Genomic DNA, 10,959 nt, shown 5'->3' with positions numbered 1-10,959 from the left:
TCGGACGGGCTTTGCCTGGGGCGGGGAGCGGAGGCCGGGCGCCGCGCACGGGGGCGGGGGGCAGCAGGCGCCCCGGCCGCGGGCAGAGCGGGGCCGCCAGCCCTGGGGGAGCCGGTGCGCGCGGCGGGGCTGGGGCGGAGTGGGGCGCGAGGGGGGGGGCGGGGAGCGAGGGGGGGCGTGCAGAGGTAGCCCGCGTCCCGCGCTGCCATTGCCCAGGCGGCTGTCAGTCAGGCGCGGGGCGGCCGCGGATTGGCGCCGGGGCTGGTTACGCACTCGCCTCGCGCGCACATACAAGGGTAGGGCAGTGGAAAGGTGATCAATCTCCATCAGGCTACATTGCCAATCACCGGCGCGCCCGGGCCAGACCGCTCCTGCCGCCAGGTAAACGCGCCGGGTCCCGTCCCGGGCTGCCCCGGCCTCCCCCCCCCCGTCTGTCTGCCCCCACCCCCAGCTCCCGCCGCCAGAAGTTAGCGCCGGGCTGCCGAAGAAAGTACAAGGCGCAGCCCCCGCCCCGAGTGGCAGAGCGGGGCCGGGGGGGAGCCAGCTGCGGACCCCGGGTCCCGGCGCTGCTGGCCGGGGAGCGCAGCCGGGACCCGCTTCGCGGCGTTGCACTGGGGGCTGCGGGGCAGGTGGGGCGGGGGCGCCCGGCTCCTGCTCGCTCTGCGCCCCGGGACCGGGGGGGGGGCAGTGGCGGCGCCCCGGCCCCCTCTGCCCTGCCTGGGACCCCGTGGGAGGAGCCCGGGCTGCCCCCTTCTCCCCGCCAGACTTTGCAACTCCGCTGCGGAGCCCCCGCGCCCCGGGCAGCCCGGCAGGGTCCCGCGCGGGGGTGGCGAAGCCCCGCACTTGGATGGGGGGGGGTCGGGGCTGTTTGATTTAAGCTGGAGGTGAGCGCCCCCGCCCCGGCTCGTAGCCTCCTGTAGCGCCTCGCCTCGCCTCACCCCTCCCTGGGATGGTGACACTGCAGGGCTGGCAAACAAACTTACATAATGACTGCACGGGCCAAATCTTCCCGGCTCAGCCCGACGCATCTCCAGGAGCCGCTCTGGCGGCATCTGCTCGGGGGAAAGCGCTGGCTTGTCGGGCCGGGGCTGGCCTGGCCTAACGTGCCGGCTTCAGTGGTCCATTTCCAAGCCACGGATCCGCTTTGGAGTCCCCTCTCTCTTGGGGCCGGGGCGCCTCTGTTTACACGGAGTGGTCTTAATTCCCTCGGATGGAGAGGCGCGGGTGCTTACAGTTAGGGGGGTCTCTGGGAGGCTAGGTCGGTCTCATTCAACCCCCCCTGGCCTGAAGGGTTAGGATACTTTGCAGTGAGGACTCGGTCGTGTCGGGAAAGAGACTATATGGAGAAGTAACGATAGGCCTCTTTGGAAACCTCTTGTAAACGTATCTGTGCCGCTCGCTTATTCCAAGCTGCTAACTCAACCGGATGTATTTAATTTCCACACAGACACTAAAAACGAATCTAGAGGGGATCCCAGTGTCCAAATGCAACAGGTTAGCCTGGGAGCTGGAGGACAGAGGTGCTGGTGCGGGGTGTGTGTGTCTGGGCGCTTCTGCTTGAAGTGCTTTCCATCCGACACAGAGTTTACATTTTGGTGCATTGGCTCTCAACACCCCCACGATACAAATTGTTCCCGCACCCCTGGAGGATGCAAATTAATTTGGAAATAGTCTTACCAGCGAAAACAAACAGCCCCCCTCCCCTTTTAATCATTCTGGTGTAAATACAGGAAACTCAGCTGGAGACAACATGGCCCTCAACACAATTAAAGTTTCTAGCTGGTGATTAATCGTGATTAGAGCCGCCGCCATCTGTTGCTGGGTGGATTTAGGATTTTGTTTCTTTGGTTTGTCTCGTCTAATTTTTCTCGCGGGGTAATGAGGGTTCTTGGGCGTCTGTGGACAGCGGAGAGAGATTCCTGGGTCTGGAGACGGGATCAAGGTTGTGGATTTTACCTGGAGGCCTCGCTCCGAGACAAAAACAAATACAGTCCAGCTCCCGGGATCTCCGCGGCCCTGCTGTAAATTCTTTACATCAGGGGAATGCTGGAGAACAGCAAAAACCAAACCCAGAATTAGCAGGAAAGCGGGCGGAGAAGTGTCCGAGTTGGCACTTCTCAGAGCCCTGTAATGGCTCCCAGCAAGGCATGGCAGGAAAGAAACTCTGGCCATTTCTCGTTTTATTTATTTAGAATAAAATCCCTAGTGAGACCGTGAAACCCCCCCCCCAACACACACACACACACGTTGTGCCTTTCGGTAAATTTGTTTCCGTCACCCCTACGGGAGGAACCCCCTGGAATATGAATTTCAAAGTGACTGTAAATCGGTTTGTTTTTTAACTACTCGCCATTTCTAATTAAAATGTCCCCTTCTGCTCGCTCTTAAATTAATTATACGTCCCCCCCTTTTGGTATCTCGTTTTGATTTCTAATCCAATTATCTTTTTAAATAATTGCTTTATCTTCCCCCATCACTTGTATTGTGCCCCCCTCCAAGCCCCACGGCGATTGTATGTTAATGTGACTCTGCTTAAAAAACTATCATTCCCCCCCCCCCCAGCTCGACTCTGATACTTTCTTATTTCACTTCGTTTGGGAGGGGCATGGCCATATTGATTGCCCCCCCCTCGCCGCCCTCTTCTTTACATGCGCAAAAACTTTAAAACCGTAATAACTGACAACGAAAAAAGGGGGGGGAACTTTCGATTTTATTTGCACGACAGGATTTTTTGGCGCAGAGCGAAATAAAGCCCTGTTTGCAGCGAGCAGGGGGCTTTTTAGGCTGCCCTGCTGTGCGCTTGCGCCCCTCTCTTTGCGCCCCAAACGATTTCATTTAATGCACAAAAAATAGTCCCAACTTCCCTACGCTTTCGATTATTTGCAATCGTTGTTTTTTAAATTGTATTTCTTTGCGCTTGATCTGCACCGCTCTGGTCTGGCTCTAAAACTCCGAATCCCAGCGGTTTGTGTTATGCCCTGGAAGCAACCTGGCTTGTCGATTCCGCTCCGAAGAACTGCTGATGTTTGTCTGGTTTTGTGTGTTTTCTTTTTTTGTTTGTTTCTCTTAGGGAGCGGGGAGTCTCTCCAGCGCCCGGATTTTCTGCCATCGCCTGGAAGAACCAATTTTGTGACTTCGAGAAATTTTAGACAGACTTTTTTATATATATATAAATTGGGGGAAATCTTTCCAGCTTTTAGCATGATGTCTTACCTCAAACAGCCCCCCTATGGCATGAATGGGCTGGGGCTGACCGGACCTGCTATGGACCTACTGCACCCCTCGGTGGGCTATCCGGGTGAGCATCAAACCGCTTTAATTTCCTTTGCCCCTCTACCAGTCCGGTTACACTGCTCAATTGAGACAAGTTTGTACGAAGTCACTTTTCTCCTGTCTTCTTGCAACGAAGATGAGAGCAATGGGATATTTCTTCCGCTCCAAGACTGTGCTTTTCCAAAAATACCCGGGGTACCTTTTGAAAAAAGATTTAAAAGAACAAATCTGCTCGTTAGAGCCTTTTTAAAGTAATTTTTACTCTCAACATTAACGAGGGTGAGAATCAACAGGATTTCAGTAGAGAAATCTCCTTCCCCCAACAACTAGTTTTTGTACGATCAGATAAGAAGTTTGAAAAGTTTAAATGTCTCTTTAATTCGTGTGCTTTTTTTAACAGTGGGAAACTCTTTCGAATAGTTAACTTTGTTATTTTAAAAATAATTAATTTAACGAAACTCGTACCCAACTCCACGGAGTTGCTGCACTGTTCCCAGCTCGGCGTGTTCCTAACTTGTGTGTTATGATTCTCCCCCGCTCGATTTTTTTCTTCCCTGGATTGTAATTTAAACACACAAACAAACCCTGAAAACTCCCCTCCGGGGTCTTGCGGAGGCCGCTGTGCAATGGTGTTGTGTATGGATTGCGGGGTCGGGGGGTTCGCAATCCGCTTTGCGTTCCCCGCCGGATTTTGCCTCGTCGGTTTCACTTCGGCCTTAACTTTTGGAGCCCATTTGCTTGCTCGCATTTCCGCCCCTGTCTCCCGCCTCTTTAAAAACATCTTTTTCGGAATCTCCCTTCCCCATCCTAATGCCACGAAGCCTGGCTTCTGGGGAGCGTTGAAACGCTACATAAATACACTTTAGACTGTGCATTTTGCTGGGAGGGAGAGATGGGGGGTGGCAGTTTCTCTGATATTAACCGGTATTTAAGTGCCAAATTAGTTTATTTCCCTCCCGGCCCCGCTCCCTAGCACCGGTTTCTTTTCTTTGAATGGTTGGCTGTGAATCCTGCGGACCCCCCGATCTGTAGCAAGGGGCTTGCAGGGCCCGGCTCCGCGCCCCGGCCCTGGAGATTCTGCAGTGGGGGGCACCCGAGTGGGGGGTCTGTGTCTAACCCGCTTGTTTGTCTCTCCCGGGTCCTGCAGCCACCCCGCGGAAGCAGCGGCGGGAGCGCACCACCTTCACCCGCTCGCAGCTCGATGTGCTGGAGGCGCTCTTCGCCAAGACCCGCTACCCAGACATCTTCATGCGAGAGGAGGTGGCGCTGAAGATCAACCTGCCCGAGTCCAGAGTCCAGGTCCGGTACCGTCTCTCCCGCCGCAGGGCCAGCAGCTGGGGGGGGGGTAGAGGGAGCCCCAGTGCAAACTACCAGGGATGGGGGAACTTCCTGGGCGCGCCTCCGCTGGCTGCCGGGGGGCCGGGGCACAGGGGCTGCGCTGGGCTGGGGCGCAGGGGCTGCTAACCCGGGTGCCGGAGCCCTGCCTGCTGCACTGTGCAGCCCATCACACACACTCGCACTCCCCGCCCGGGCCGCCTCTGCTCCGGACGAAGTGCTCCGGCAATGGCCAGCCCAGGGGCTGGGAGGACACGTTCAGGCCCTAGATCCAACACCCGGAGGGGCAGGGACCCGGCCAGACCAACCTTCGAGCAGCTCCCAGGGCGGCCTGCCCTCCCGACCTTGCTTCGGGTTGGGGGGGCCCCCAGCCTGAGACCCGCTTCAGCTCCCTGACTGCTGCGGGCAGGGACAGGTGAATGCTGGAGCCCCGCACCGGGCTGGCGGTCGGGGGAGCCGAGCCACGGGGCTCGCCCGCCCTTCTGCGCTCCTGGTTTTGCGCAGAAGCTCAGCGCCTCTGGCGGGGAGAGGCGCAGCCCCCGGAGCTGGCCGCGGCCAAGGGGCGTTTGAGGAGCCGGCGTGGATCGTTCAGGCCGAGAGGGGCGATTTTATTCCTGGCTTTTGGAGGCCTTTCCCCCGGCTCTGCTCTCCGGCTGGTCCCAGCCACCCGTCCCGCGCCCTGGAGCCGCTCGCTGCCCCTGCCTGGACTAGGCGGGGAACGGCCTCCCCCCCACCCCCGCTGGCCTCAAGCTCCGCGGCCGCGCAGCGCCCTGCCCGAGGGCGGGGGCGACAGGCGCCGCCCCCCTTTACAATGGGAAATCAGGCCGCGCGGGAGGGAGCCCCACGGGCTGAGGAGCTCGCCAGCCTGCCCAGGGTGTCCCCTCCCGGTGGAAACGCCGGCAGCCTGGGCGCCGGAGCCTGACTTGCGGAATAAAGGCTAATCCTGTCCCCCGCGCCCCCAGCAGCGCGGGCCCCGTGTCTCTCTGCAGGTGGGGGCGGGGGGCAGCCCCGGCCAGGGGGATCCACCCTGGACACCCGCCTAGAGCGGCACCATCCCTCCCCGGCATCTCGCCAGCGGCCCACCGGCCAGCCCGGCCCTGGTGACTCTTCCTGGGCGCTTTTTCCTGGCTGCAGCCTCGGGCGTAGGCCCTTGGGGTGGGGTGTGGAGGGTGCTTTAAAAACCAGCTCCCGGGTGGGGGGCCAGCCGCGCGCCCGGCCTGGGACACGTGGGTGTGGGGCAGGGGGCAGAGCCCGCAGCCAGCTGAAGGGGACGGGGGTGGGGGCGCAGAAATGGCCCCTCCGGCCTGGAGGAGGTGGCAGGAGAGGGAGGAAGCGGGGCTGTTACCCGGCCACGGGAAGGCTCCCTGGCGCCGCGTTTGGTCCAGGTGCCAGCACCGGGGCAGGGACGGAGGCAAACTCAGCCCCCAAGACTGCAGTGTCCCCCCCACCGCCACCTCCCAGCTGACAGACCCGTCTCTGCACTGTGGGGCCGGGCTGCCTCTCTCCCTAGCAGGCTGGGGGGGGAGAGTGAGTCTTGCTCTGTCCTGGGCCCCTAGCCCTGGCTAATGGGTGGGAAGGGGGCCGTGCTCCGCCTCTCTCGCGGGGGGCTGGTTTTTCTGGTAGGCTCAGTGAGGTCCCCTTTGCTGTGCCCCAAGCCCCTGAGCGGGGGGAAGGGCCACGGGGGGGGGGGTGCTGGTCACTATGTCCCTGCTCGGTGCTGTCCTAGCCAGGGATCCGGGCTGCTCTGCTGGGGTCTGATCCCATTGGGCCCATTTCTCTGCGGGCTAATGGGGGTGCCCGGCGCTGCAGCTGACAGTTCTGGTGGTGGGAGCGGGATGCTGGGCCCCTCTCCCTTGAGGAGATGGGTGCTGTGCTGGGGTGGAGCGGAACGGGGCTGGATTGATCAGGACCCAGAACGTGTTCCCTCCTTCGCAGCTGTGCGGGGGGGGGGATAGCTGGGAGCATTGGGTGCTGTGTCCCTCTTCCTGGGGGACAGTGCGGGGGAGGGAGCGAAGCTGGGTGCTGATCACTCCGTGCTCTCCGCGGGCTGGGGGAGTTAGGTGCTGTGATGAAAGCTCATTGCTCTGGGGGCTGCGTCGGGGAACGGGTTGAGGTGCTGGTTGGGGAAGAAGGATGCTGGGGCCGAGCGGGGAGCTGGGTGCCGCCGGAGTGCTGGGCACTGATGGGGCCGGTATGCCTTGTGGGCTAGGGGGCTCTGGAGGATGGAGGGGAGAGCTGGGGATAGTGCAGAGGTGAGCTGCCGGGGAATGGGTAGGCTGGGTGCTGATGGGTTTGTTCTTCCTTGCAGGATGGGTGGGGTATAATGGGGTGGTCCTGGATGCCGAGGGCTTCAGTCTCCTTTGCAGGTGGGGAGGTGGCTGCTCCGCTGCGGGAGGCCAGGGGGAAGCTGGCCGTGCCCTGGGGGAAGCAGGTACTGCTGGGTCTGCTCTCCCTGCTAGCCCCGGGGGTGGGTAACGAAGCTGGGTGGTGTGCGGGGTTTCGTTTGGAAGCCGGCTAATGGCAGGGGGGCTGCGGGTAGTGAGGAAACTCGACGCTAACGTTGTTTTCCCTTGGGGGGGGGGGTGCTGGGCATAGGCGCTGGCTGGCAGGGACGGTGGAGGAGCTGGCAGTCAATGGCCCATCTCTCCTTGCAAGGAGGGGGATGGGTCCTGTGTGTGAGTCTTATGGCTGGGGGTGCAGGGTGGGGCATAGTGTGGGAGCCTGGGGGATGGAGTTGGGGTACAGGGGAGGTAAGTGTTGGTGCTCCTGGGACTCACAGCTGGTGGATGGGTGTGGGTGCTGGGAGTTATGGCTAAAGGGTGGTTGGGTGTGGATGGGTGCTGCGGGGGCTTTGTGTCAGTGGATGGGTGCAGGTGCAGGAGGGACTGGGCACCAGTGAATTGCTGTGAGCACCCAGGGCTGTCTTGCATGCTGGTGGACAGCTTGTGCTGGTGAATGTCTGGGAATGCTGATAGCTGTCGGGGTACGGGTGGATAGTGCTGGGTGCCAGTGAGTGGTTGTGGGCTGGTGGAAGGCTAGGCATGCCAGGAGCTGTCTGGGATTCCAGTGGGTGGCTATGGGTGTTGGTTGGGGTGCTTGGGTGCTGGTGGATGGGTATGGATGCTTGGGGACTGGGTGCCAGTGGCTATGGGTGCTGAATGAAGTGGGTGCCAGCAGCTGGCTATCGGTAATGGTGGCTGTTCAGGGTGCTTGGGGGCTGGGTGCTGGGGGATGGCTGCGGTGCTAGGGGAAATGGGTGTTGCTGGCTGTTCAGGGTGCATGGGGGGTGGGGGATACCTAATGGGTTCTAGGGGAAGTGGCTGTTAGGATGCTTGAGGATTGGCTACAGATGCTCGGGGGCTGGGTGCCAGCAGATGGCTATGGGTCCTGGGGGACTGGGTGCCAGGGGCTGGTTACAGGTGTGGGGGGGGGGACTGGGTGCCAGGGGCTGGCTATCTGTGCTGGGGGGACTGGGTGCCAGCAGATGGCTATGGGTCCTGGGGGACTGGGTGCCAGGGGCTGGCTATCTGTGCTGGGGGGGCTGGGTGCCAGCAGATGGCTATGGGTCCTGGGGGGACTGGGTGCCAGGGGCTGGCTATCTGTGCTGGGGGGGCTGGGTGCCAGCAGATGGCTATGGGTCCTGGGGGACTGGGTGCCAGGGGCTGGCTATCTGTGTTGGGGGGGACTGGGTGCCAGCAGATGGCCATGGGGGCGGGAGGGCTGGGTGCCAGGGGCTGGTTACAGGTTCGGGGGGGGGGGCTGGGTGCCAGGGGCTGGCGATGCGGGCTGGGGAAAGTGGGTGCCGGGGGCTGGCTGCTGACAGCTCGCTCTCCCCGCAGGTCTGGTTCAAGAACCGCCGGGCCAAGTGCCGGCAGCAGCAGCAGAGCGGCGGCGGGGCCAAGAGCCGGCCGGCCAAGAAGAAGCCGTCCCCGGCGCGGGAGAGCTCGGGCTCGGAGAGCAGCGGCCAGTTCACGCCCCCCGCCGTCTCCAGCTCCGGCTCGTCCTCCTCCTCCAGCTCCAGCTCCTCGGGCAGCGCGGCGGCGGCGCTCGGCAACCCCGCGGCGGCGGCCGCCTCCATCAGCGCCCCGGCCTCGTCCATCTGGAGCCCGGCTTCCATCTCCCCGGGCGCCGCGCCCTCGGCCGTGTCGGTGCCGGAGCCGCTGCCGCCCGGCGGCGCGTCCTGCATGCAGCGCTCGGTGTCCGGCGCCGCCTCCGCCTCCTACCCCATGTCCTACGGCCAGGGCGGCGGCTACGGGCAGGGCTACCCGGCGGCCCCCTCCTCCTCCTACTTCGGCGGCGTGGAGTGCAGCTCCTACCTGGCGCCCATGCACTCGCACCACCACCCGCACCAGCTCAGCCCCATGGCGCCCTCCTCCATGGCCGGCCACCACCACCACCCGCTGGGCCAGGGATCCGGCCACCACCACCACCACCATCACCACCACCAGGGCTACGGCAGCACGGGGCTGGCCTTCAACTCCCCCGACTGCCTGGACTACAAGGAGCCGGGCGCCGCCGCCTCCTGGAAACTCAACTTCAACTCCCCCGACTGCCTGGACTACAAGGACCAGGCCTCCTGGAGGTTCCAGGTCTTGTAGGCAGCGCCTGGCCCGGCTCGGCCCGGCCCGGCCCGGCCCGGCTCCCCGCTGGCCTTTTGCTACGTGAGAAACAATGGCCTTCCTCCTGGCCCAGCCTGCGCCCACCGCTGGCCCCGCTGCTCCCTGCGCCGGAGCTGCCGTCGGTGTGTTTCCTTCTCCCGGGCAGGACTGGGTCTCCATGCCCCATGGTCCTCCTCATTCATCATCCCCGACCAAGAGCCCCCTGGCTCAGGGCTGCTGGCTGAGATCTGCTGCTGGACCCTCCCCAGTAACTCGTATTTATTCCTTCTCCGCACCCGGGATTATTCCGTCCGGTGGGTTGATTTTTTTCACACCAAACACACACAGCCCGGAAGAGGACTTCGGGGCGTCTCCCCTCCTCGATTGAAAAAGAAAGGCGCCTTGGAGACACAGACTCCCCCCGCCGGCAGCCCCCCAGGTGTTGGACGACTCAACTCTCGAACTCCTTGTGTCAAGGGCAAGGCAGGGAGTGGAAGCCCCCTTTACACCCTGCCCCTGCAGACCCTGTGGACAGCTGTCTTTTGACGGCGGGGAGCCTCTGGGCTCTCGCCGTGGGATTGCCCAGTCTCTTGCTGCCGCAAGCAGCAGGAAAGATGTAAATATTCGGTCCGTTCCAGGGACCAGTATTGTTTTTAGTTGATGTTATTGGGTTGAAATTTTAACACGCAGGAAATTGAACTAAACAAAACTTCTCTCCTCCGCCCTCCGCCCCCCGCCCCCTTAAAAAAAAAATCTTCCGGCGGGGCCAGTCCAGATTCCCAGCGCTGCCTCTTTCCTCCCTTGGGGGTACTTCTTCTGGCGAATCAAACCCACTCCAGTGAGAAGAGGCGGGGAGGGCAGGTGATCTCGGATGGTGGTTTGGGGACCCGCTGTAAGGGGTGGGGAGGGGGAGCTGGGAAGGCTCGGGAGAGGGGGAAGGAAAGGCTTGTCCAGCGGATCCGCAGTCCCGATCCAGTTTAAGACCAAAAAAAAAAAAAAAAAAGAAAGAGGAAAAAAAGTAAAAGGGGGAAAAAAAAAAGCAGCTCAAATTCCCTCCCCTCCCTTTTAGCCCCCTCGGTTTGTCTAGTGAGTCTTTAGGGCATCGGCCCTAGCCAGCCACGCCTGCGCATCTGTCTCGACGATGGGTTTTAACCGCTTTGCCCCTCGGTGGAAAAGGCATTTGTAAATTTGATGATTACGCCGTGATCCAAGACGTACCTGTTGAAATGTAAGGCAACTCCTCCCCCTTTACCTACATAGCCCTATAATAAAATACAAACTAATGAAGCCCCTTGTCTGTGTCATACTTCCGAAGCGGAAAAGCCTCCGCGAGCTTCAGTTTCCGCGGAGCATGCGAGGGCAGGGGCAGGTTGATTTTTATTTACCCCGTGGGGAGGGCGTGCTGGCCCCTGCGCACTTTATTTCACTGAGCTGCCTTTTAATGGCCATAATTGGATTGGCTTCCACTCAAAACTTCGGTGGGTTCCAGAGCGGGGAGACGGTGTGAATGCTTCCCCCCCCCCCCCAGGTTTGGCTTTTGGAAAAGCACGAGCGCTAACCAGCAGCGGCCCCAGAGCGTGTTTGTCTTTCAGGAACATCTGAAGCCTGGCCTGGAGTTTTCCCATCTTAATCACCCATAGATTTCCCATTCAGCGCGGCTTGGTGCGCTCGGCCAAACCAGCCGCAGCCCGGCCTGGCTTGTTCCTTCGGGAAATCTGCAGCTCTGCCAAACTATCCTGGGCTGCCTTTTTTT

General features: G+C 61.3%; 1 protein-coding gene and 1 long non-coding RNA gene across 3 annotated transcripts; one reads left to right on the top strand and one right to left on the bottom strand.

Annotated features, from left to right (window-relative positions):
- The first annotated feature begins 320 nt into the window (after nt 1-320).
- On the top strand, nt 321-10,031 carry OTX1 (orthodenticle homeobox 1). Of its 2 annotated transcripts, XM_074947167.1 has the most exons (4): nt 321-381; nt 3,071-3,298; nt 4,421-4,572; nt 8,448-10,031. In XM_074947167.1, exons 2-4 carry the CDS (start codon nt 3,202-3,204, stop codon nt 9,204-9,206), a joined length of 1,008 nt encoding a protein of 335 aa, XP_074803268.1. In that variant the 5' UTR covers nt 321-381; nt 3,071-3,201; the 3' UTR covers nt 9,207-10,031. The 2 variants fall into 2 exon arrangements, with proteins under 2 accessions (XP_074803268.1, XP_074803267.1); XM_074947166.1 differs by lacking the exon at nt 321-381 and having other exon boundaries at nt 2,702-3,298.
- On the bottom strand, nt 2,821-5,188 carry LOC141984231 (uncharacterized). The gene is made up of 3 exons (XR_012638697.1): nt 4,917-5,188; nt 3,214-3,472; nt 2,821-3,112 (listed from the first exon to the last, which is right to left on the bottom strand). It is a non-coding gene; the product is annotated as an uncharacterized LOC141984231 (long non-coding RNA).
- Nucleotides 10,032-10,959: the final 928 nt, after the last annotated feature.

Source organism: Natator depressus, chromosome 3 (genome assembly GCF_965152275.1).
Source record: "Natator depressus isolate rNatDep1 chromosome 3, rNatDep2.hap1, whole genome shotgun sequence".
In the NCBI taxonomy this organism is placed as follows: Eukaryota; Metazoa; Chordata; order Testudines; family Cheloniidae; genus Natator; species Natator depressus.
This window is presented reverse-complemented; position numbering and strand designations above follow the sequence as displayed.

What these genes read in the sequence shown, in the direction of transcription:
- OTX1 (XM_074947166.1), top strand. Translation starts at nt 2,974, where the DNA reads ATGCCCTGGAAGCAACCTGGCTTGTCGATTCCGCTCCGAAGAACTGCT. An exon ending in CCCCTCGGTGGGCTATCCGG is followed by an intron (nt 3,299 to 4,420) that starts GTGAGCATCAAA and finishes CGGGTCCTGCAG; the next exon opens with CCACCCCGCGGAAGCAGCGG. An exon ending in TGCCCGAGTCCAGAGTCCAG is followed by an intron (nt 4,573 to 8,447) that starts GTCCGGTACCGT and finishes CTCTCCCCGCAG; the next exon opens with GTCTGGTTCAAGAACCGCCG.